We start from the raw sequence: 26075 nt of genomic DNA, 5'->3' as shown, positions 1-26075 counted from the left end.
GGTCGCGAAAGCCTTCGTGTTAAACTGACACTGCGCTTGGATCGCGAGGCTCAATAGTAGAACGTTCGCCGTGCGTGCCAATCATCCCATCCGGTTTTCACAACAACCGAGTCGTCGTAATCCAGGCAATGCCGCGCTCACTTATCCGCTAAATCCCACCGACTGACCCGGTTGTGTCCGCTGGGCCGTCTTCGCAGCGCTACGTGGACGGAGGCATCAGCGACAACGTGCCGTCCTACGAGCTCAAGACGACCATCACGGTGTCGCCGTTCTGCGGCGAGAGCGATATCTGCCCTCGCGACAGCAGCCCCAGCTTCCTGGAGCTGCGGCTAAAGAACACGAGCATCCAGTGCAACCTGGACAACATCTACCGCCTGTCACGTGCCCTCTTCCCTCCCGAGCCGCAGGTACGCGCGTCGCCACCGCCGTGGTGGGCAGTGGTCACGTGGGGTTTCTTTGACCTTACTTCACCACGGGTTTGTGGGTCAGGACCCCGCTGCAGATATCATTCTCCGCTGATGATTACTCATTTCCAGGAATCGAACTTTGGTCTCTGGGTTCGTAACGAAGTGCCACCGTGCACCCCCTTGACTAGTAAACAGCGCTTGGCGAAAAAAAGGGGTTAAAAAAAATCTCAGCTGTCGACAGCTATTGCAGTGCTGTCAAATTCATCAGCATCACTGGGACAGCTGCGAGAGACGTAGATCTGGGGAGCCATTGGCTTGTTGTTGCTGTCGTTGCTACTGTCGTCTGATAGAGCCCCCCCCCCCCCCTCCATGCTCCTCCACTGCAGGTGCTGAGTAAAATGTGTCAGCAGGGCTACAACGATGCCCTCCGCTTCCTCCGTGAGAACAGTGAGTGCAACTGCCGCCACCCCTGCCTCTATCGTGTGAACATTTCTCCTGCACCTACCATGGATACATTCCAGCTCTGAGAGTTAGGAGGAGGAGACGCGTCGGTCTGACCGTCGTGCAACGAACAGTGCCCTCTGCGGCTGAGCGGGTGAGAAAGTGCTGCTCCCTGCCGCTAGGATCCGAGGTCACCTGAAGGGACCTCGGAGGTAGGTCTGTGATATCCGCATCTGTGGGGGCCTTCTCTGTCGCTTTTGAGAGATTTCTAAATGGATAGGACGATTGGGATAAAATTGGGGCGATGAAATGCAAATATTTCAATTGCATCCGTTCTCTCGTCCGTGCTAGACCTGCTGATCCCGAACGCGCCCAGCGCGGGGCTCCGCACGCCCACGGCCGAACCGCCCACTACGATCGTGAGCCCCTGCAAGTCGTCGGCCTCCGAGCCGTCCGCCCGCGAGTTGTCCGTTCCCGAGCCGTCGGGCCCCGCGGAGAAAAGCCTCCCTCCTCCGCTTGCGCAGAGCGGCGGGGAGCAGAAGTCGCCCGTCCCAGATGAGGCCTCGCCCCTTTGGGCCCTGGAGGAGAAGCTGTGGGAGAACCTGCCGCTGCCGATCCGCGTGGGTACGTGTGGCGACGCACGCACGCCCTCGGTTGCCGCTCTGCTGTAACGCCCCGTTACCCAGTCGCCCAGAAGCTGCGTAGTGCTACTCACCAGGTCCCAGAAGGTAAGCGGGGTTGAGTCTGGATAGTGATCTCACCAGGTCTCTGAAGCTAAGCAAGGTTAAGTCTGGATAGTGATCTCACCAGGTCTCTGAAGCTAAGCAGGGTTGAGTCTAGATAGTGATCTCACCAGGTCTCTGAAGCTAAGCAGGGTTGAGTCTGGATAGTGATCTCACCAGGTCTCTGAAGCTAAGCGGGGTTGAGTCTGGATAGTGATCTCACCAGGTCTCTGAAGCTAAGCGGGGTTGAGTCTGGATAGTGATCTCACCAGGTCTCTGAAGCTAAGCGGGGTTAAGTCTGGATAGTGATCTCACCAGATCTCTGAAGCTAAGCGGGCTGAGTCTGGATAGTGATCTCACCAGGTCTCTGAAGCGAAGCAGGGTTAAGTCTGGATAGTGATCTCACCAGGTCTCTGAAGCTAAGTGGGGTTAAGTCTGGATAGTGACCTCACCAGGTCTCTGAAGCTAAGCGGGGTTGAGTCTGGATAGTGATCTCACCAGGTCTCTGAAGCTAAGCGGGGTTGAGTCTGGATAGTGATCTCACCAGGTCTCTGAAGCGAAGCAGGGTTAAGTCTGGATAGTGATCTCACCAGGTCTCTGAAGCTAAGCAGGGTTAAGTCTGGATAGTGATCTCACCAGGTCTCTGAAGCTAAGCAGGGTTAAGTCTGGATAGTGATCTCACCAGGTCTCTGAAGCTAAGCGGGGTTGAGTCTGGATAGTGATCTCACCAGGTCTCTGAAGCTAAGCGGGGTTGAGTCTGGATAGTGATCTCACCAGGTCTCTGAAGCTAAGCGGGGTTGAGTCTGGATAGTGATCTCACCAGGTCTCTGAAGCTAAGCGGGGTTAAGTCTGGATAGTGATCTCACCAGATCTCTGAAGCTAAGCGGGCTGAGTCTGGATAGTGATCTCACCAGGTCTCTGAAGCGAAGCAGGGTTAAGTCTGGATAGTGATCTCACCAGGTCTCTGAAGCTAAGTGGGGTTAAGTCTGGATAGTGACCTCACCAGGTCTCTGAAGCTAAGCGGGGTTGAGTCTGGATAGTGATCTCACCAGGTCTCTGAAGCTAAGCGGGGTTGAGTCTGGATAGTGATCTCACCAGGTCTCTGAAGCTAAGCGGGGTTAAGTCTGGATAGTGATCTCACCAGATCTCTGAAGCTAAGCGGGCTGAGTCTGGATAGTGATCTCACCAGGTCTCTGAAGCGAAGCAGGGTTAAGTCTGGATAGTGATCTCACCAGGTCTCTGAAGCTAAGTGGGGTTAAGTCTGGATAGTGACCTCACCAGGTCTCTGAAGCTAAGCGGGGTTGAGTCTGGATAGTGATCTCACCAGGTCTCTGAAGCTAAGCGGGGTTGAGTCTGGATAGTGATCTCACCAGGTCTCTGAAGCGAAGCAGGGTTAAGTCTGGATAGTGATCTCACCAGGTCTCTGAAGCTAAGCAGGGTTAAGTCTGGATAGTGATCTCACCAGGTCTCTCAAGCGAAGCGGGGTTGAGCCTTGATAGCGTTTTGGAACTGTGACCGCCATGCACAACCGGTTGTGCATGGCCACGTAGTGGGCACCAGAGGGCGGTGCACTAAAATCGACTGTCCTCTACGCCTGTGCTTGCACATCTGCGTAGCCCGCCGACGGCGTCCCTCGCCGACGAGCGTGATGACGCACCGTTAAATTACCCCCGCGCGACCCAGCACACGATGTGGGGAGTGCCCTCACCCAGCGGTTGATTGACAAAAACGGCGCTGTGCACCGCCGTGGAGGAGAATAACACGCCGAGCGAATCCCTGACCGGAATTCGAACTTGCGACCTGTTGTGATTTGTGAGCCTCGCGTGAATGGCTCGCCGGGCCGGACGGGTTTAACGAAAGGCCGTCTGTGTCGCGCTGCTTGCAGCCCTGAAGAATGCGTGCATGGAGAAGGCGGGGGTGGTGGCCTACCTGCGCAGCCTCTACCCCGTGCGGCTCGCGTCCTACCTCATGCTGCCATGCACGCTGCCCGTGGAGTCGGCCGTCTCGCTCACTGTGCGGTGAGGAGGGGGCCCTGCGACCGTGCACGCTGAGCCCGCATTACTCACACACACACACCACTCACACACACACCACTCACACACACACCACTCACACAACGCTTCACTCACACAACGCTTCACTCACACACAAGCCGCTCGCACACACCACTCGCGCACACCACTCACACAACGCTCCACTCACACACAGGCTCACACACACTGCTCACACACACCGCTCACAAAGAGTGGACTCGTGTGAGACTGTTGTTTGTGTGTGTGTAGCGGTTCGCATGCTGCCCTACGAACCTGGCGACCCGAGTTCAATTCCTGCTCACGGCCAACACCAGTGACGATTATCTGAGCTGGTCCTGGGCCTCGCCCAGGTCGACTCGGCCTCAAATGAGTACCTGGTGCAGTGTGTAAAACATTGCCACTGGGGAGACAAAGGCGGTCGGGCGTGGTGCTGGCCACCCACCCCCTTGTGTGCCGTGCCAGCCTTCAGAGGTTGCTCGCTAACAGCACTTGCCCCCAACAGTTTGTTACAGGCTATACGCGGGATCATTGTGGTTTTTTCTTGGTGTGACCAGGCTGCTGGAGTGGCTGCCGGACGTGCCGGATGACGTGCGCTGGATGTCGCAGCAGGCCCTGTTGGTGGTGCGGTACCTGTGCCGGCAAGCGTCTCGCAGCCTCGCTCGCAGGTAGCACCGACACTCCCGGCAACGCGGCGTGGAGGGCATCGCCACCCGGAGCACTGCCTCGAAATGTGTCGGCACACCTGTAGGTCAGAATCCGAATCTTTTATTTAGACTGGAAAAATCCGGTGAGCCGTGAAGCTCTTTTTCACAGATGTCCAGGAGGGGCGTGGGTCGGCTGGGTATAATAATAATAATTATTGCTGTGGTTGTTTACCCAGCAAGCCTCACTGACTCTCATGGCTCCTTTACCGGAGAGTTCTGCCAGGTTTTTTTTTGCAGTTGCAGGGGCAATGTCTGCAATGTGTTTTCCAATCGAGTAATTTGCGGGTACTTTTTTTTTCTATTTGGAGCATGGCGCCGGTACACAGAGCCCTGCTCTTTAAAATGACTTCACGGGATCTTTAACCTCTACTGTGAAGCAGACTGCACATATTTTTATGGTTAATGCACACAACGCAGTATTAATCAGGACGGCCGCTGGATTCGAACCATGAACGTCTGCAGCAAGCGGCGAATGTGCACCCCGCTAGGAATGTGGGTGCGCAGGTAGGTGGGTAGGTATGTGGGAATACTCATTGTTCTTAACAGTCAATGTGATGTCTCTAATCTTACATTTTCTCTGGTACTTGCATTGTGCACAATAATATTTGGGTTTCCATTCCTGCACATGCATCCTTATTCTATTGAGATACTCTTTTAATCGACATGTATGTATTGAATCATTAAAATTAATTACTTGGCTCATGATAGGCGAATTGAAATGTCTGTAGGATTCATCTATTATCTTCTATTCGTGCATTTTGATGCAAATCTATTATTCCGGCCAATCGTTGGAAGGAATGAGGCCGAACAAATGAGACCTTGCAACAAGACGGAAATAACACGTGAGACGAGCGGCACGCTCAGCACAAACGAGACCAACACGACAGCGACAGTAGAGACAGAACAAATGGCAAAGACAGTACAGACCAGGCAGGCAGTACAGACCAGGCAGGCAGTACAGACCAGGCAGGCAGTACAGACCAGGCAGGCAGTACAGACCAGGCAGGCAGTACAGACCAGGCAGGCAGTACAGACCAGGCAGGACAGACCAGGCAGGCAGTACAGACGAGGCAGGCAGGACAGACCAGGCAGGCAGTACAGACCAGGCAGGCAGTACAGACGAGGCAGGCAGTACAGACGAGGCAGGCAGTACAGACCAGGCAGGCAGGACAGACCAGGCAGGCAGTACAGACCAGGCAGGACAGACCAGGCAGGCAGTACAGACGAGGCAGGCAGGACAGACCAGGTAGGCAGTACAGACGAGGCAGGCAGTACAGACGAGGCAGGCAGTACAGACCAGGCAGGCAGTACAGACCAGGCAGGCAGGACAGACCAGGCAGGCAGTACTGGTGAGATGGACAGCACAGATGTTACAAAAAACATTAAATCGATTTGAACCGTGACGGTGAGTTGTGGCAATTGTATGTGCGTACAGTATGTTGAACTTCTTTCGTACCGTACGTAGCCAACGGTGCTAATCGGAGTTGCAGGAAATTGATAAAAATCGTGGACGGGCGGCGAAAATCCCAAATGCCTGGGCGATGAGCGTCGTCTCCCGTGCAATGCCTAGAGCACGGGAGCAATCATCGCCTCTACTTTGTGCGTGGAGATGTGGCCTTCTGTTGCAGTCTTGCGATAACTGAACTGATAAAATACATATATATGAACATGTGCTTCTTCTAATTGTCTGCAGCTGCAAGTTCGTGCACCGGCGCGACCTTCGCAAGTCGGTGAGCGCACCCGCGCTGGGCCGGAGCCCGAGCCTGGCCCTGGCCTCCTCCATGGCCGACCTCTTCTGCTGGTTCCGTGCTCTGGGCTCCTCGCAGAGCGCGATCACGCTGTGCGGTGACGAGTTCCTCTGCACTCACGAGTGCTGCGAGGAGGAGGAGGAGGAGGAAGAGCGCGGTGGTCGAACCGTGAGCTTCATAACCGCCGAGGAGGAGGAGGAATCGAGCGACGAGGAAGACTGAGCGTTTTGTGGCCTTACGGCGAGTCCGAGACTTTAGCCGTTTGCCTCGGCGGCGTTAGGAGACGCGCTGGTGAGCTCTTATCATGAGTCCGAAACTTTAGTTAGCGGCCTCGGAATATTAGAGGGCACCCTGGCGGCATTTGCGTTCGTTGCAGGCTCAATGCCACCATGTTTGCTTCGAACGTCTATGCTGGCTATTGGTTTGTTCGGTTTTTTGGGAGGGAATTTTCTTCAATTTTATTTTAACTGTGATGTCTGTGTCATGTGATGAGATGAAGACATTCATTTTAGAAACTGAGTCGTGCAACATCACCCTGTGTTATAGAACAGCCCACACAAGCACTGGCGGAGCCATTTGGTGGGGGGGGGGGAGGTGGCACGTGCCCCCCCAATGATCCAATCGATGTCCCTAATTTCGATCGGATCATTGGAGTTTATTAGTAATAAATCGGCATTTTGCGACCCCCACTGCCACTGTGTAGCATATTATTATGTGCCAGGTCTGAGTCCATAATTGGCAATAAGTAATGACAAAGCAGTTATAAGTGACTCACGGAAGTGTGCGCAGTTGCGGATACAGGACACGACTTCCCTGAAGGCCTTCAGCGAGCACGATGCCGATCACACAACGCGGTTCGAATTCGACCCTCGATCGATGGCTGCGCCATCGCCGCACACGCGTCCAATAAAAAGCAAGGGACAACTCCTTACTTACTAACCTACCTGAAAATTCTGGCTCTGCCATTGCACACAAGGAGAGTTCACATAGTTCACAATACCAATACATAAGATAAGTGAACTTAAGTAACCACTAGGGGCATTGTACTTTCCCAGAACCTCCTGCTATGAGGAAATGCCCATCGCTTAGCAATCAAAACAATTATTTTTTCAGTCTAAGAGCTGGAATTTTTCCAAGTTATGTGACGACTAACATTGAAGAGGCTTTTCTCCTATGCAGTTATTGGTGCTCGGGTTGAGAACATCAACCTTCTACACTTGAGACCACAGTTTAATCACAGGTGGCTACACACGGGTTCAAACCTCGGGTCTCAGCATTGTTGGCACAGTGCCCTTGACCCCTTAGCTACTGCTGACCCATTAATACTAAACTTTAACCGATTGCAACCTAAGCTTCATATTCAGCAAGCGAATGGTCATCCTGTCGGATGCTTGTGGCCTTGTGAAGTTTTAATACCTCACAACGTCCCACTCGCTGAGCCGACCCCTCACGTGTTTTATTCTCAGCGCAGTGCTGCATATTGATGCTTATGCATTTGTCTGTGCTGTAGAATTGGGACACAAACTTCCGGCAATGCATCGTTGCCCGCGTGCATCCGATTGTTCTGTGGCATTGAGTGTGGCGCAGCGACTGGACCAATGAGAAACGCGCGTGCCTCGTGTTGGGCAGCTTCGAGTTTTTAGGTTCATGGCCTCGGTTGTGTGGCGACTTGATCACACAGTATCTGTGATGTGCAATACACTTCTAAACTGTAGATTTCCCGGGAAACGTTTTGTTTGTTTCAAAGTCCCGTTTTCATGAGCTTTCTTATTTGAGGCAATGTTTACTCCGTTACCTTCTGTTTCCGTTTTAGGTATAGAACTACTCTTTAGACAAGTCATAGGTTGTACATTTCGCAAGGGATGCTATTCCACCATGCAACGGCGTGGTATGCATGTGTGGTTTTGAGGTTTTCAATGGTGAACTTGTGGTGGTAGCTCGGCCCCTGACTGTGAACGGAATGTTTTATTTGACACGCTTTTAGGGCCGACGGTGTTTTTAGTCGATGTGCACGGCCACGTGCATTGGATCGCACCTCCAAGTAGCACCGTTGGCTACGTTACGGTTCGACGTACCCGCACAAACGTTTACACAAATGGGCCTGACCAATTTTACACTTTTAAAACAGCCAACTTTTTGTAAGCCTCTTGCACGACTCTGACGTTAACAGTAGAATAAATAATAGTAAAACAATCAACGTACAACATAGTATCTTAAAAAATAAAAATAGATGCTTTGTTAATTATATTTTAGAGAGCCAAGTTTGACTGGTAAAGCCGAACAAAACACTGTACGGTAATTAAGGTGCTCTTTTATTTAACAGTATTTAAAATTGAGGTGTGATTTTCGCCAACGCAATACGTGGCAGGCACCAGGCCTTATGAAACGATATTCTCTGGGAACAAACGTAACTGTGATTCAGGTTCCAAAAGTCGAGTCACAATTTAGTCGTATTTGGCAGTCTGTTGTCTTTTTCTGCAAACCAAAGTGCAAAATAGAAGTGCCTGCTAATGCTTTGCGATCGAATCGGTGCTTGCGACTGTGAGCGCGTCAATATGTGGAGTCCGAACAAAGACCTCGTAAAACGTGTTACCTTACAGCATGGCGATGGCGTGGAGAGGGCCATCATCCAGCAGTGGATAGAACTTGGCTGACAATGAAAGTGCTATAATACGAGAGCATATCTGAACAAAGATGTCATCAAAAGCATTATCTACATAATTTAACTTAACGCCAAACAAATATGCACTTTGTAATTGGTGCACGGGTAAGTGGGATTGTGTGCCAAAGTTGTCCTATAACTTGCATGCGCTTCATGGGTGATGAGTAAGTCGATCTGTCCCATGGGCTGTTCAGTGAGCCCAGTGCTAGATGCGAAGTGGCAGAACTTCCTGTACCATCGATAAAACAGCCTCAAGAGTCCGTTTAAAAACTGAGTCGGTTTTTATATTCTTGGCAATGACATGGGTGCTGCTGCGATGTTGTTGCTGTGAGTACTACAAGTACTGTGATTTGTTATAACCCAATCTGTTGATGTTGGACCGATAATGGTCAACGAATTATTGTTTCACGATTACCAGCTGTACAATCTTTAGCATATTTGTTTCCAAAGCATTGTGACCTGTTCATGTGAAAACTCAATATGTAAATAAACAGCGAGCTTCTTCCCATGCTCACACCTGTCTGCTGTGTCCATTAGCTGTGCAGGCGAACATTTTCAGCAGATCAACACGTTAACGAGGTCTGCACGATACTGTGTCCAAATCATCAGCAACAAAAAATGCAAACTAGATTCGGCGATTTCGTGACTGCAGGGATTACTCTTTGGTTCTTTCGGTACAGTCACGTAGAAAGAGAAAATAATAATTTAATAATAGCATACGACGTTTCTCTCTGTGTGCCTATGTGTCTCTCTCTGTGTGTCTCTGTGTTATATCTCTCTCTCTGCTTATGTGTCTGTCTGTGTCTCCGGTTGTGTGTTTTGTCTCTCTCTTGAAAATGTAGCAATCTTTGGAAGAACGTTAATCAGCCAGGTAGGGTGTTGACTGTTGTGTTAGCCGACAATCTGTGTTGTATTGCGTTATATTTCTAAGTTTACTAGGTTTTCTCTTTCATTCGTACCTGATGATGATTGCTTGTGTTGCAATCGAAACTTCGTATGATATAAAATTATTATTTTCTCTTTCTACGTGACTTTACCGAAAGAACCAAAGAGTAACAAAAAAATCCTTTTCTATTTATCTGAACTGTGCTGTTGATGTCACGTCAGAAGATGAATTATCAATTCAGAACTCTCAATAGAGCCGTGCAACTCCCCTCCCTCCACGTCTACGAAAGCTGATATCACAGAACTAATTCTGAGATCCCTTCCAGTCACCTCTGATCCACACAGTGGGAGGCAGCACTGCTCCTGGGACATGTCCGTCGCAAATTCATTGCTATAGAATTGCTTTTTGTGTTTGAGCACGGTTGGCGAGGTACGGTGCGGAAGAAGTTCAACATACATACAATACAATATTTGTAATTCTCGCAGCTGGAAATTATCCTAATTTAACGCAGAACCAAATTTAACATGAATTGCTTGTACAATCATTCGTGACCATGCAAAGACCATGAACTCCCTTTACTTGAAGCCCTGGGTTAACATTGGGTAGCTGTAACCTGGATTTAAAATTGGGATCTCAGTGGGTCCAGCTCCACGCTGACCTCTACAATCTGACCTCCACGCTCTGACCTCCACAATCTGGCCTCCACACACTGACCTCCACGCTCTGACCTCCACGCTGACCTCTACAATCTGACCTCCACACACTGACCTCCACGCTCTGACCTCTACAATCTGACCTCCATGCTCTGATCTTACACACTCTGACCCTGAGCTGCTTGTCCACCTCCACCAGAGTCTTCCATTTAGTAATAAAGTTAAAGCTTTCGTGACTGCATAAAATTACTCATTGTTTTTTTCGGTAAAGTCACGTATGTAGAAATACAATAAAATTATATTAAAACAAAAAACAATCACAACGTTTCAATCACAACGCAAGCGATCTTCTTCCTGATGATGATGTTTCGATCACAATGCAAGCGATCTTCTTCCTGATGAAGATCGCTTGCGTTGTGATCGAAACGTCGTGATTGTTTTTTGTTTTAATATAATTTTATTGTATTTCTACATACGTGACTTTACCGAAAAAAACAATGAGTAATTTTATGCAATCACGAAAGCTTTAATACTTTATTATCACACTTCTACGGGGAAGTTACCGTTGTAATTATGTGTAAGATGTGCTCTTTTTTGAGCTGCCGTTTTGTATTTACAAGAGGTGGTCCTTTTTTGAGCTGCCCCCTCTCTCTCTCTCTGCCGCCCTGTCCGTCTTTCCTCCCTCCTTACCTCTTGGTGGACTTGTATATGTATTTCTACTGACCGTGTACCTCGTATTTTTCATTCTATCTATGCTGGTATGTGCAATCCAAAGGTTGAACACGAAATTTAACACTCTTCTGAAATTCGTGGTCCGCCAGGAAGTGTCTAACTGTGTTGTTGGCCTGACTAGATGTGCTTCACATAATGTTTTTTCAGGTTTGTTGAATTCTCGTCTCTCATCTTTTTGTTGTACTTACCTCCGTGATTTGTTCTTGACACCTGATGAAGATCGCTTGCATTGTGATCGAAACGTCGTGATTGTTTTTTGTTTTAATATAATTTTATTGTATTTCTACATGCGTGACTTTACCTAAAAAAACAATGAGTAATCTTCCATTTAGTGTTTAATTAAACGAGACTATTGCAGATTAAACCACAATCGGACAAGATTAATACTTTATATATGTAATATGAATGGCACATTTATAAAAGAAAGGTAAAACATTTTTTCAGCAATACATGTATTAATTTTTCTGCTATGGTACATTTAAAATAATTTGAAGTCAACATTTTGATTAAAGTTTGAAAGTACAAATTCATCAAATGTATACCGTTTAATAATACAATTGTTAACGACTAAATACATCTCATTATTTACAAGATTTTTCAATCTCAGAAAAAAAATTAACATGTTCTCCCATCATCTCTTTCACTCATAGAATATGTAAAAATCATCGTCTGCATTTCTAAGTTTTTGGGGGTTGAGCCATGGCACAGTTTTTGACGCACTGCTCTATTAACTGGGCGACCTGAGTTTGATTCCCAGCAACGGTTAACATTGTAATTTCTTCAGAACTGCTTTTTGTGTTTAGTTTGTTGTCCTTCCCCTGCAACTCCAATTGCCACGGTTGGATATTTATTATACAAAAGACGAATGATCAAAACATGACTGACGTGGCACGGGGAGGCCATCTAGCAAGTAACTTAACAAAGGGTTCGTTCCGAGTTGTCCATGTGTTCTCATTTTGAGTGGTGACATTTTGGAAGGCAGCACTTGACTCCATTGCGATGCAACTCTGCCGCGGTGTGATGCAGTGGGCCCTATGTCCAAGGTGGATGGGGAGGTGAACCTTGACCTGAACGTGTCGGAGGGAGTCGTGCGCTCGTGCTGGCCTGGAGAAGGGGTTAGTTGAGCGTGGTGGCAGTGGGGGAGGGGGTTCTGAATCGTACAGTACAACATTTCGAGCAATCTACATATAATGGCCAAGTAAATGTATATATACAGTATTTATATTCCCCCCCACCCTCCCGCATGTTTGTCCACCAAGTAAGATAAATGAGTAGGCCTTCTTTGAAAGGCAGGTTAGTGTGTAGTGGGGTAAAGTGTGGGTACTTATACCTCTAAATGTTACGTCGGGCCAGTATGAAGGCGTTGTGTTGATACACGGTGGTCCAGATGTCTTGTGAACCCAGTTAAATTAACCCCGAACAATTTTTTTCCCATCGTAATATTCATTTCTGTTTTGAATCGATTTTACTTTTAAAATGTATTAGGTTTTACCACCCTGTAGAGGCGGGGGGAGCGGGGGGGTGGTGGTGGTCTCTGAAGCCAGCAGTGGCGTGAGCAAGCAGCCCTGCAGCGATCACGATGTGTACTTTATGATGTATTCTGGGTAGATCTGACTGGGGTAAAAGATGCTGAAGCTAAACGGCTGTTCCAGGCTGTTGACCACACTGTCGTACAGGTTCTCCAGAGAGCCGCCCTTGGCTGGGGGAAGGAGGGAAGTCGCTTTCACCATCCCGTTTGGGCAGCTCACCCCCACGAGAACCCGCGCCAGGAACGCGCAGGTCTCGTCCCCCGCATCGATGCGGTGCTCTTCAAAGTGAACGTGTGCGTATTTAGCGTTTGAAGAGAAATAAGAGCCTGCGGACGCGGAGAGAAAGGACATCGATCGTGGTTGTTATAAATCACAACAAAACAATTTAAAAACCCCACAAGCAATACGTCTCCTTCACGTGGTATTATCCGTCTCTCCACAGTGAAATATATATATAAAAAAAGTATTTTCCTACGCAACACGTCAGCCGCAAGGCCCTTGTATTTTTTAGTTGTGTATCGTCATCGCACTGGGAGCCCCGCATCGTGATGAGAGAGAGGGCTAGTCACCCGTAAGATCGGCAATTTGCCAACATCGATTCGAGCGAGCCCTGATCCTGCTGATGAGACGATGCGCGTCAAAACCGGTCCACAGTTTGCTCTGTCTCGAATCAATGCTGCTGATGGGTTGTGCAAGAAATGCTATATTGTTTTCCATGTGGAGAGATGGATATGTAAAGGAGACACATTGCTTATTTATTTTGTGATTTATATTCTCCACAATGACGCTAATTATTATTTAGAAGTATATACAATTTTTAGCTTTGCCATTGTACAGTATAATAAACCCGGCCTACAGGCTCAGCTGTAGAGCAAGCGGCTCACAATCAGAAGGTTGTGAGTTCAAATCTTGGTTGACGGTTGATTCAGCATATTATCACTCCGGGGTCGATAAAATGAGTACACATTTGTGGGCAAGTCAACAGTGGTTGTACTAAGGTCGGACTCGCCCCTGCTCAAAGGAATGTTAAACTTCCACCACTGGCTCAGAGCTGTAAGCAGGAGATGAGAATCACCTCAATGCTCATTTGAGCAGAAATAAACTTTACGGTTTTTTTTTCTTCCTTTAAGCAGATACCCTGACAAACGACAACAACAACAACAACACACGTCTGCCTTTTCTTTGACTCAAAACGTGGCAGACATTAAGAGTAGAAAACATCCAAAAATTACCTCTTCCGTTCCTGAGTTTGGGACCTGCATATCGGAAGTCAAAGTTCTTGCGGCAGATGGAATTTTGTACGTTTGTCCTCGTGACGTGAAACAGCCGCCGTTCATTCACGTTCTCTTTGCCGTTGTCTCTTACCATTTGCTCTTTTTTTCTGTAAATATAAAAAAAATTTGTAATACTTAAAACCCTGAGAGTGAGCTGCGTGATATTTCTTAACCTAATTTGCTAACATAAAGAAACTAAATTCCGTTCTTTGGAATGTAAGAGGGCAAGTTTGTTGAATAAGCTGCATGCATACAACCTTGTTACTTTACCTAATGTTTCAAATTAATGTATCACATTTATTTGAAGGTGAGCTAAGACATGAGGACCACGATGCCCTTCTGCAGGAAATTCTGATGGGTTTTTCCCACAATGCACAGAGGCTGCGTGCACATTTGTGTGTTGTTTAAAACTTACTTAACATTCTCAAGTGTGTTATTTTATTTTATCAACTTATTATTTTATTCTCATTCTACGTGACTTTACCGAAAGAACCAAAGAAGATGAATCCTTGCAGTCACGAAAGCTTTAAATCGAAAAATGAAACAAACAGAATTAATCTGAAATAAGAATGATTTTGAAAATTTTTTAACAGAGCTATTCAAATGCATAACTTAAAGATTAAATGTAAAGTGCATACAGGAACTCCTCTACTTACAAACATTTGACTTATATACTTTCAGAGATACGAAAAAACCTGTCCGTATGTCCAGTTGCCTGTTCTGGCTGAGAGGCATGTTCAGTGTCATTACCCAGCATTCCCAGCATTTCTGCCTGGGCCACCACCATTGTCTGCTGTTGTGTTATCGCTGTGCGGTTCACTACGACGGTCTCTGTGCTTTCCATGAACACGATGCCATTGGCTGTTACAAGTTGATTTATGAAGAGAAGAAGAGAGCAACTGTGCAGACATCTCTTGGTATGTTTTTCAAGACAGTAGAGAGGAAACACGAGCACTGAAAGAAATTAGCATCTACATCTGCAGAACATAAAGAATCGCTGGCATCTACATGTGCAGAACATGAAGAACCAGTTACATCTACATGTGCATAACATGAAGAACCAGTTGCATCTACTTCTGCAGAAAAGAACCAGTGGCATCTACATCTGCAGAACATAAAGGACCAGTGGCATCTACTTCTGCAGAACATGAAGAACCAGTGGCATCTACATATGCAGAACATGAAGAACCAGTGGCATCTACAGCTGCAGAACATGAAGAACCAGTGGCATCTACTTCTGCAGAACATGACGAACCAGTGGCATCTAAGCTATGATTAAGCCCTGGAGGTAACATATTAAATTGGAAATTATATAAATCCCAATAATCACGTGCATTTCTCACCTTTGATACATGTCCCAGAGAAGAGGATTGTTGACTCTCACGATGCTTGTGATCTGGAAGCTGGCCATCGTTGCATTGAACATTTTAGCAATATTTTGGTACTCAAAGTGGCCCGCTCGCAAAAAGGAAGTCTGTTAAAATAAAAGTTAAAGTTATTTCCAGCTCCAATGAGCACCGAGGCAGTGCTAATCTCCCGTTTACAGCTCCGAGACAGTGATTGAAATTCCACATTCCTATGTTGGGGACGAGTCAGCTCATGGGCTGAGTCAAACCCCAGTCAGGATTTGAACTCACAACCTTCTGATTGTAAAGCCTGCTCACTGCTGCAATATCAATCCAGAGCAAGTGTATTGAGATCAGTGAGATTATTTAAGAAGGTTCAGAGGTAACTTTTAAACTATATATATTTTTATCAGAGCAACAACTCACCGTGTAGTCATTCTCATAGTTGATTTTGAACAGTTCACTGCTGTGCTCCGCCAATGGCCTGTGCAGTGACAGAAAGATTTTAGAAATACGATGAAATGTCGGTCTAACATTTCCACTCTGCGAGCTTTCCCGTGTATAACATCCCATGTTCAAAGTCCCATATATATAAAAAAAAACCCATTGACACATTCCCAGATTTAAGATTTTTTTCCACGTTTACGGTCCCATTTGACCGATTTCCTAACATTTTTGTGTATCATTATTTATATGTGGAGATACAGAACAGTGCTCGAAAAGTCAAAGTGCTTTCCTGCTCAAATGAGCATTGGGGCAGTGCTGGTCTCTTGTTTCCAGCGCAGAGCCAGTGGTGAAAATTCCACATTTCTATGGTGGGGAACGGGGAGAGGGGTGGGGGGCACGTCGCTCCATAGGACACTGGCTGATGACTTCTTGACAAAGTGTTACCTATTATATCAACCCCAGAGGGATTGATTGGCTGGGATAACCCCCAACCAGGATTTGAACTTGCAACCATCTGATTGTGAGCCACTCTACCACTGAACCAAGTTTTTGTGCATATATGCTTACGCCCGTATGATGCTCGACGGCATCAGGAGTTTTATCCACGTTCTACTTTCTGCCCTAGTGATCCCTGTTGAACAAGATTATTCTGTTTGTGTGGAGGTACCTGCGCACTCTGACCCATGAACCGTCTGCCCTTGTCTGAAATTGGGGTCGGCGCCGGATCGGTCGAGTGTTGTATCTTACCGACTGACACATTTCTGCGGACAGAAGACAACCAACCAGTTTTTGTTCACATATCCAGTACACACTCATACTTGCATTTGTAATAAGCGAGCACATCTCCTGCATAATTGAGGGGTGACACTTTATATACTGTCAGACAGTCCATGCCTTATCAGTGGTGGGGTTCTATCTGGGGGAAAGGTTAATGGGCGGAGCTAGCATGGAAGCCTCTGGAATGTTCTCGAAGGTTCTTAGAGGGGCGTGGCCAAAGGCGGGGCTTAGCCTCGGAAAAGGGAATAAAAGCGGGGAGTAGCGGAAGGTTTGGGGTCGGTGGTTGAAGATCGAAGAAAAGCTTATTTGCATAATTAATGATGATGACTTTAACTTGTAACGCCGCCGCACGGTGTACTCTCCACCTCGAAGAGAGAGCGCACGAATCAGAGGCTTCTGCTTGCATGTGTGTGAAGGTGGTTAAGGCAGTAAAGGTGCAGCCCTGCAATTGCCTGCTCACGCCACTGCTGGAGGAAGGGCCTCGACTACAGGCATTTCAAGGGAGCCCCTCGAGCGGGTGCTTTGGCCTACTCTTCCACACTGGCCAGGCATCTTAGAAGAAGTGGGAGCTACCCACACTTTACCCCGCCACAAGCAACTTGCCAATCGACTAAACTGCTGGGTGGACAGAGGCGGTGAGGTTGGGAGGGGGGGTACTTACATGCCCATGTCTGTGCAGGTACTCACTAAATATTGAAACAGTCATTGTAAAGTTGAGGAAACAAAACGCACTTTTATATGCAATGGTTCCGATGGCCAAATTATCCAGCATGTGCCCAATCTCATCAGATGCCAGAAGCTAAGCAGAGTATAGCTCGATTAGTGCTTGGATGAGCACCCACCATATTCATAAAACAGGCTGCTGTAGAGGTTGCAGCCAGGCTACGTTGTGGGCAGCGGAGATCGCCAGAGAAACACACTTTGTTGTGCTGTACTTAAATGCTCCCCATCTTTATCAATTCCGCACTCACCAGCATGGTGAACTATGATCGGATTACCCACGTGACATGCATGGCACGGGGAAACCCAACAGTGGATTGGCAAAAGGGCTGTACATGGATAATTAATGATACTAAGTTAAGACTTAATATCATTAAAGTCAAGTTTGCTTTTTTTCGATTTAAAGCTTTCGTGACTGCAGGGATTCATCTTCTTGGTTCTTTCGGTAAAGTCACGTAGAATGGAAATAAAATAATAATAATAAAACATAGTAGCCTACTTGTGTTGTGGCCGAAACGTCGTGAGAATTTTATTTTCTACGTGACTTTACCGAAAGAACCAAGAAGATCAAGTTTACTTGTTTAAACAAGTCTTCATCGAACGTCTCCTCTCCGCCCTATAAGATATTTTCACATTGGTCCGTTGTGTAGAAGCCCCCTCACGATTTCATGAGAGAGTTGCACCTGCAGAAACCCACTCTCAGTCTGTTTAGGCTTCACCAGGTGAGCCATTGGGAATTGGAGCCAGATGCGAGCTCCTCACTTGGGGTGATTCCTCGCTGGTGAGAGCTCAAAGAGACCGGGATAATCTCATTTGCAAGAGTGACCTGGATATTGAGTAATACTGTTTATACACCCCCCCCCCCCCCCATTCAGAAATGTGAATAGGGAATGGAAAGTTGCAACTGACCTTCGAAGTCGATCTGACACTCGTTATATAAGATCCGACATCTAGGATCCGACATGTAGGATTCCTCAATTGTAGCGCTGTCGGGGTTGCTTTTTTTGCCCCATGAATTCTAAAATACAACACCATGGGGCATGTAAACATCACGTGTGATTTTAAATGGTTTACTCTCACATTGCATCATTACATTTTGTAATAATTATCTCCCAAAGTCGATGATCACAATTTAAATTTTGTATGATTTTTTTTTAGAATGACCAATTTATCTGGAGAAAATACATCACAGGATTGTGAGAGATAGCAGTGGCTTACATTGCCTTCATCCAGAAGTGGATTAACCATGCTTGATGATAATGATAATCAATCATGAATTAATAAATAACACGTTGCTTCTCACTGCCCTTTAAAACAAATTAATACAGCTTTTGGCTTCATTATTTGTTTGGACATATCCACAATATATTCAAACACACAGAAACACTAATTAAACCATTGGTTGTCATTATGTAATGTTTGGAAACTTTATCACAATGCATCTTGGTAGAAATTATCTTGCAGTCAACCAACATGAATATTTTCGTCATGATCTAAGTGTGGGTTTCTGGGTTAGGCCGTGCATTGAGCATTCCTTCTCTTGAGCTTTGGCCATGCACTCCTGCGGGCATCTTCAGGAGTGGAAGTGAATTCCTGTCTTCCTGAAGATGCCCACAGTAGTGTGTGGTAAAAGCTGAAGAAAAATAATGCTCAACACGTGGCTGTTGTATTATACCTTTAACATGTACTGTATTCGTTTAGTGATGGTTGTCTATTCGAATATTCTTTGAAGTATGCATTTGCTAAATTCACCATCCGTGTAACCTCACGGTTATTCGCTGTGGCAAGGAGTGGCCATGAGGTTTGGGCATCCGCTATTAACAACTATACGTGGTGACCATGTCCGGTGGATTCACCTCCAGTTAACCTTCAGAGGGTTTTTTTTCATCGAGACAAGGAGTAACCATAAGGCCTGATATTGGGACCAGGAAAGGTCAAAGGTTAATAGTTCTAGGAGGGCGAGGCCAACATTCCTATTTAAGCTCTACCTCTAGGCGCACACGTCAGCTTTGCAGAAAGGCAAGCTCCGAGTATGCCGCTTGCAAAATAAGAACCTGTATCTGGCAAAATAAGACCCTGTATCTTGCCTATATCGCGTGTATGCTGTGCGTGATACGTTGTTCGGGCTGGTTGTGTTTAATCATGTTGAATTGCTTTAACAAGTGTGGTGCTGAGTGTTATTTGTACATATTGGTTGGTACTCTGAGGTCAATAGAATACGAAGATGAGAAGTGTCTTGGTGCTTGAGTTGTTCTTGTTATGAGTCGAGGTATTATGTAACTATATTCTGAGCCTGTATCCTGCTGGTGAGATCTATGAACCTGAGATGTGAGGAGGTTTTACAATTGATAAAAAAAAGCATACCCCCAAGACTAAGACTACCCACACAACATGGCCTAACCCACCAGACCACGCTTGGATTACAAGTGGCTGCGAAAACCCACGTTGTGATATGTTCATAGTAGTTAATAGATACATTTGTGAACTGAGGAGAAATATGGATTATTGAAAGTTAAATAAAAACAAAGTAAGGTCTACACTATACCTCTTCTCCAAATTCGATCCATTCGTCATATCTATCCCTGTAATACCACACCCAGCGGTCTACTGATGGCACTGACAGGCGACGGACGGGCCTGGTCTGTGGACCGTAGCACGTCATGGTGTTGAAGTCCAGATACCCGATGAGCGAATCACTAAACAGGAGCAGGCATAACAGGCAATGTGTGTGATTTCATCATAATCGTCATTGTCACACCCAACACCATCATCACATCCAGCAAAATCATCATCACCGATTTGTATAGCTATCAGAAATAGTATTCAGTACATATCATAAATTAATACATATGATACAAATACTATTGGAAAATTATAATGATAACTAGTTATAACTATCATAAAGGGATCTCTTACTTGCTTGAAAATATAGCAATGAGTGATCATGCATTCCACTTCACGAGTGTCACACAAAGAGCGAATGCTTAGGCTACAATGGGCAGCTGCCTGTGCTGTGATTGGTGCAAAATACGATCCAAGTAAATGCAAAAGTAACTAATTAATGTATACACAGTGAATGTCACGGGTAGAAATCGTTCATCAATATAGGAAAGTGGAATCTCCACCACTGGTTTTAAGAAATGGATTACAGGTGACCACAGCCACCACACCAAGCCGATAGATCACGTAGCGCTGACTCGTGGACATTTTTTGGATTGCGGTCCAAGCTGAATGCCTCTTTAAATTATTCTGCACTAACATTCCACCACTATAGCATTGGTGCCTACAATTTTTGAAGGACATCGATTTAACTATAATATTAACTATAGCCCTCATTCAATCCCGATCTCAACCCCAACTATAATTGTGAACAAACATTGCCTATCGCCATAGCAATTTTTTTTTACCAAACATACCACTTTAATCTGAAACCTTAACCCTTAAGCCTAAGTTTCATCTTGAATAATGCAAACACACATTTCTCCTCCTCGATTACCATTTGGGCTTTGCGAGCCGGTAGCTGTGAATGTGTGGCTTGCTGAAGGCTCGTTCTATTTCTTGGTTGGGCTCAAGATTTGCCCACTGTCCATCCATCTGAATTTGCCAACGAAAAGGGTTATCTTCGTGGAGATGAGGGCAACCTGTGGGGTGCATGAAAGAGAGGACGCGCAGTACTGTGATTAAACTGTCTTCTATAATTTGACCATTTATACATTTGAAATAACGTTTAAATTGTAAACACTCTTTTAACTCTATGGGTTCTTACCAGGTGTATTGCACAAGAATTTAATGCACAAGGCGATCCCGGTTGTTCTTGAGGTCCTGTTCGCCTACACAGAATATACGCACCATTTAAAGTCGGTAAAATGTATCAGTGTGCCCTCATTGTAGGTTATTTGACCAGTGCAGTAACGTGTGGAATCACAGTGGCAGTAGTTTAGTCAAACACTGCCAGAGAGGCCTCACTACAGATTAAAACCCCTGGCACCTGTTGCCACTTGATGACGAATACCGCGGTTCGAATCGGATAGGCCACCCTGGTTAATACTGCGGGTGTATTCACCTCACAATATGCGTCGTCGGCTTAGGAGCGGACGTAAATGATCCTGCAAAACCATTCCAAATAGAGTAAGCCATTGCCTACTGGCGTCATTGACCAAATTAAAAAAATGTCCCCACAAATTACTCGATTGGGGTTACACATAGCAATTATCGCCCCCGAACCAGCAGGTGAATGCCCACCTGCAAGCCAGTGCTGAGCCACCTTGTGCTGCACAGAGACAGTTGCCACTGGAGGTCCCCTTTGAATGTTTGAGATGAAATGTGAAGTAATGTGCTTTGAGTTGTTGAGGCATTTTAGGCAAGTGCCATATACATGCAGAGATGATTATTTTAGACTAATTCCAACAATGAGGAAGGGAAAGAGAACGGTGCATGTATACACTCTATTAGAACGCTACATGTTACGGAGTTTGGGATTAATCCACGCGTAACATTTTTTACGAGTAGCAGTTAATCTAGTTTGTATCTTATGTTTAGTGCTGGAAAATATTACCATGTCTGATAATGTGTCTTCTGCTTCCTGGGAAGTTGGGTTTCAAACGTTTCTCTGAGCACTCACACGAGCGTGAATAATGCTCCAATTGTCGCTGTGAATAATCAAGAATTGTGAGTGCGTTACATCGCATTAGGTAACATTATCAGCAGTGTCAGTTAACCATTATCATATTCTCGTACAGTACTCAGTACTCTCTCAAATAAAGAGCAACGAGATTATTTCGTCCAGAAAATATCAGGACATTCAGGTTGAACAGATATTAGACGACGTTTTAGGAAATGGCCCTTCTTAATGGCACCACTGTCAACACAGAATCATTGCTAGATTTAAGATTCTTAAGAGCACTGCATTTTTCAACGCATTTAGGAATCAAGATTACGCACTTACTGCAAGTCAAGTACTCAACAAAAACAACACTAATTCCACTTTTGGTAACGAAAAATGTTCACATACTTCTTATAACTAATTAGAAACTGCTTTCTAATGGTCATGAAAACGCAGCAAGGATGTATAGTACTTTGAATAAAATGGACACCATTTCAATAGTAAACACGTATTTAATTCCTAATATGGAATGTTAATCTTCAACATGTTAAAGTTACACGGCTCCGCTAGTTTTCTACAAAACCTCTCTGCATGATGGATAGTGAATTATATTCTTCGATAACTGCAGAAAGCATGATTGTATTTTGTTTTTAATATAAAAGTATACATTTAAGATCGGTCTTTGAAACACATTTAAATGAAAGGACAGTTTGAAATATAAAACGTATACATTTAAGATCGGTCTTTGAAACACATTGAGTTGAAAGGATAGTTGCTATTATACATAGGACATATAGCCTCACGATTTTGCATAAAAAAATAAACATCGGCACATGCAAACATTAAACAATAGATATAAGAAATGGTAGAACACTCCTTAATTAAAACGTGAGAGGCGTGAGCATTATAACAAACTCATGTTGCATACTGAATTCTCACCCAAGTATCTCTTCGCCACCGAACTCAGGCGCTCCGAAATGTTAAATGCACCAACAGTGGCGAGGCCGAGAGTTTACCGTCTTGATTCTCTTGAACATGTCACACCTGCCCCTATATACATTGTAGAGGCGTCACAAGTTTGACGCGAAATGATACGCACGCTCAGTGTGTAGGCTGTACATCATTTCCTGAAATCACTCAAGGAAGTGGTGATGCAAGTCTACCAGCATGCAACTATGAACGTCACGAGGAGGAATGTCTATCTATTTGTGTTGTGCATCAAACCAGGTGGCTCAGGAGTAGAGGGAGTGGACCACAATCTTAAGGTTGTGCGTTCACATCCTGGCTGGGGGTTGACTCAGTTCATCATCAAAATGAGTACCACTTTTCGGGGGAAGTAAACAGTGGATGTCATGTAAACTGGCTCAACCATACCAAAGTAACGTGGAATTTCAGGGCTTTTAGCAGGAGATGATCAGCTCCTTAGCACATTGAAGCAGGAAATCAATTTGATTTTGAATTGTAGCACTACTATGAATTCACAGTGTCAGAAAACACTGAATGCTGCAGAATATTTTCTATGGGAACGAACCAATGCATCACATGACTCACTGCTTAGCCACGTGATTGATGTCTTTCAGAAAAATTCAATCCCATTGCAAACAATGTAACTAGCGTCACGTTGTTAAGGTGTGGTTCAAAAGGCCAATCGTGTCAATTATTAACTAACCTTTTCGTTAACTTTATGTACTCTATTTAGAACTACGTGTTTGAAAAACTTGCTATACTGCAATGCGCTGTTGACTTACGAATTCAGAAGAAAAAATACTATGGGCTGAGAAGAAAATACCACAGACCATTAAGGTTGGAGCTATTCATAGTCCACGCTGAGTACGGGTTTCCCTCGCTCATGCGGGCTCCGTTTGTGCGATTTTGCGTACATGCGGGTAACCTATTTCTACTCCAAATTCGCTGTCATGTGGTCATCACAATTTTTGATGTCAGAGAACTCTGAGCCGAGATAAATGCATCAACGCATGTTGAAGGTGTGTTGGGACATTGCACCATCGCATGCAACATTTAAAAGGTGGCCTACAGAATGCCAACATGGTAGAATGACGATATTCTGTAGCCCTACTTTTAATATGACCCTAGGTCAGGCTGGCTTGCACTTGGATAGAGAATGTGAAAACAATTGTGGGCTGTGAATAAAGTGGTTTTGGAAGACAGCCATGTTAGTACTGATGATTGGACAGGCAGCAGACATCTAGTACACCAAATTCCACGCATTTCATCAGCACCAATACTATTTCATACGCATCCTTCCCATGGCCAATATCTCACTCAAAGGTGGCGAGTTGCGTGGGCTAACGGGGCTTAGTTCATTTACCAGCTGGCATTCAAATACAGCCTAGTATCATCAAAGTTGGCCCAACATTGGTCCAACGAGTCGGACCACATACCAAATTTGGTCCAATCTACCACGTCAATCTACCACGATGTCTGCTGTTTCTAAACCCCCGTAAAATTTAAATTCGGAACCACAAACAAATCACCTGCCACTTATGACATCAGCCTCCAAAAGTCATATCCTGAACCCTTCCCTCATCCCCAGAAGATACCTGATGATTTGAAGCTGCCACCAAAGGCTTATTATGCAGACACAAGACATTTATGATGCGATTGTCATACACAGGAATCTGTGCCCTCCAGCTCAATTCAAGTGGTTGAAATGTGAAAACATTGCTTTTGCAGAGCTTTAACTATGCGTCAGAGGGCTCACCCTCATTATCCAATATTAATGCCATACAAATATTTGGGTAATTGCCGAATGTAATTACACATGATATCATGTATTGGTAGGGTTGCCACCTACTTAACAGACGAGATCCCACACGTATTTTTCAGTCAACCCAGGTCTATCAAACATATGCAGTATATGGTAATAACGTCCAATACAATGCCACCGGATCGTGAATCAATTCTTATCACTCAAACACAAATGCCAATTCCCGGACTGTCTTGGTCAAACCCGGACAGGTGTAAACTCTACGTCATGCAGGTGCTCATGGTACCGCTGCCAGTACTGCTTGTGTGTGTGTGTGTGTCACAGGTATGTTGAAAACATGTTCACAAAATAAGTTATTCAAGACCATCAGAACATTTGTCCACCCCTCCACCCACCCCTCTGTCCATCATTGGTGATGGGAAGCAACTCAGTTAAAACTGTACAGTGGCATGGTGAATGTCTTCAGCGCTAATGACATGTAAGTGTACATTTTCAATTATACTTTGGTCATGGTACTAAACACAGTCGATTGGTCTCGTAGGGGGGTAATGAAGTAAAAAAAAGTCTGGAACCACTGCCCCAATGTATCGCCAGTTCTGTTCCTCTTATATACTCTGCTGCCCACAGTGTATCGCCCACAGCCAAATAAAAAAAAAAAATCTTTATTTGCTTTGCGTTGTCAATATATGTTTGTCCCGCAAAATGATTCAGCTTGTTTTGTTGTTCGTATGATAATTTGTTCTGTAATCGACGCACTTATCATCACCACACCCAGCTGTGTGTGCGTCAGTCGTCATTCGCCAGTCATCTCAGTCATCTCTGCCAGTCATCTCGGTTCATCCATGCCACCTGGGACTGTCCCGTGACGTTTTGCCAGCGAGCCTTCGACACTTCACGTGGCCTGGCACAAGCGCCCACTTAGTGGCGAATAGCGTTTGTTGTTGTTACGCGCACATCAGGACACACTGCAGAACACCGCAGAGGTGACTGAGGCTCGCTCAATGCTGGGTATTTTATTTCTGCATTTTGGGTCACAATTAAAACATATCTGGTACAACATCGCATATCCGACCGTGACCAATTAACCGCCGACATTCAGTATCGTGTTTGTGTTTGGTATAACTTGTTATTTTCAGCACCCACCCAGCGAATCGGATATGCGACCTGCTGCATTGTTGCGGTTTAGACCACAATCGGACATGCAAATTTTTTGCAAAATGATTATCCCAGAGAGGTAAAAACTGAAGCTATGTCCACTGTATTTTATTGCTCCTAAAGTTTAACAATTATCTAGCAAAAATGACCCAAATGAGCACGACAAGTAAAAAAAATACACACCATGGTATTACATTACATCCAAGGCCAAATAAATCACATATTATACGAATGTTATTTTTAAAGAGCAGGAATGCTTTAAAAGTGTTATATACAATATTCTTTGGGTCTTTCGGTAAAGTCACGTAGATAGGTTCAAAGAAATAACAAAAAAGTACGACGTTTCGATCACAACATAAGCAATTGTCATCAGGAGGCAAAAAATAGGGGGAAAGCTGCTGAGGCAGACTGTTTTTAAAGGTTTTAAATGGGTGTAGCCCAAGGGCCATGAACGAAGAAAATGAACTCCTGCAGTCACGAAAGCTTTACGTCAAGAAATTAGCATGTT

At 45.4% G+C, this 26075-nt stretch overlaps 2 protein-coding genes across 3 annotated transcripts in view; one reads left to right on the top strand and one right to left on the bottom strand.

The window, feature by feature from the left end:
- LOC116939943 (patatin-like phospholipase domain-containing protein 2) overlaps positions 1 to 9231 on the top strand; it is a 40835-nt gene extending 31604 nt beyond the window's left edge. Inside the window, exons 4-9 of the mRNA XM_032949013.2 lie at positions 198 to 407; positions 794 to 854; positions 1200 to 1472; positions 3456 to 3588; positions 4158 to 4268; positions 6001 to 9231. Of these exons, the coding sequence (XP_032804904.2) occupies positions 198 to 407; positions 794 to 854; positions 1200 to 1472; positions 3456 to 3588; positions 4158 to 4268; positions 6001 to 6277 (1065 nt within the window). The 3' untranslated portion in view covers positions 6278 to 9231. The remainder of the gene's footprint in view (positions 1 to 197; positions 408 to 793; positions 855 to 1199; positions 1473 to 3455; positions 3589 to 4157; positions 4269 to 6000) is intronic.
- A 2999-nt stretch (positions 9232 to 12230) lies between these two features.
- LOC116939942 (protein mono-ADP-ribosyltransferase PARP12-like) lies at positions 12231 to 24089 on the bottom strand. 2 transcript variants are annotated; one of them, XM_032949012.2, is made up of 11 exons: positions 22624 to 24089; positions 21637 to 21730; positions 20848 to 20911; positions 20578 to 20722; positions 19627 to 19777; positions 17991 to 18099; positions 16252 to 16345; positions 15564 to 15621; positions 15135 to 15265; positions 13750 to 13898; positions 12231 to 12843 (listed from the first exon to the last, which is right to left on the bottom strand). In XM_032949012.2, the coding sequence occupies exons 2-11, from the start codon at positions 21637 to 21639 to the stop codon at positions 12563 to 12565; spliced, it is 1185 nt and encodes a 394-aa protein (XP_032804903.2). In that variant the 5' UTR covers positions 21640 to 21730; positions 22624 to 24089; the 3' UTR covers positions 12231 to 12562. The 2 variants fall into 2 exon arrangements, with proteins under 2 accessions (XP_032804903.2, XP_075921462.1); XM_076065347.1 differs by lacking the exon at positions 22624 to 24089 and having other exon boundaries at positions 21637 to 22242.
- Between the last annotated feature and the right edge of the window lie 1986 nt (positions 24090 to 26075).

This window comes from Petromyzon marinus, chromosome 7 (assembly GCF_048934315.1).
Source record: "Petromyzon marinus isolate PM22_M1 ecotype Great Lakes invasive population chromosome 7, UKy_Petmar_22M1.pri1.0, whole genome shotgun sequence".
Lineage (NCBI taxonomy): Eukaryota > Metazoa > Chordata > Hyperoartia > Petromyzontiformes > Petromyzontidae > Petromyzon > Petromyzon marinus.
This window is presented reverse-complemented; position numbering and strand designations above follow the sequence as displayed.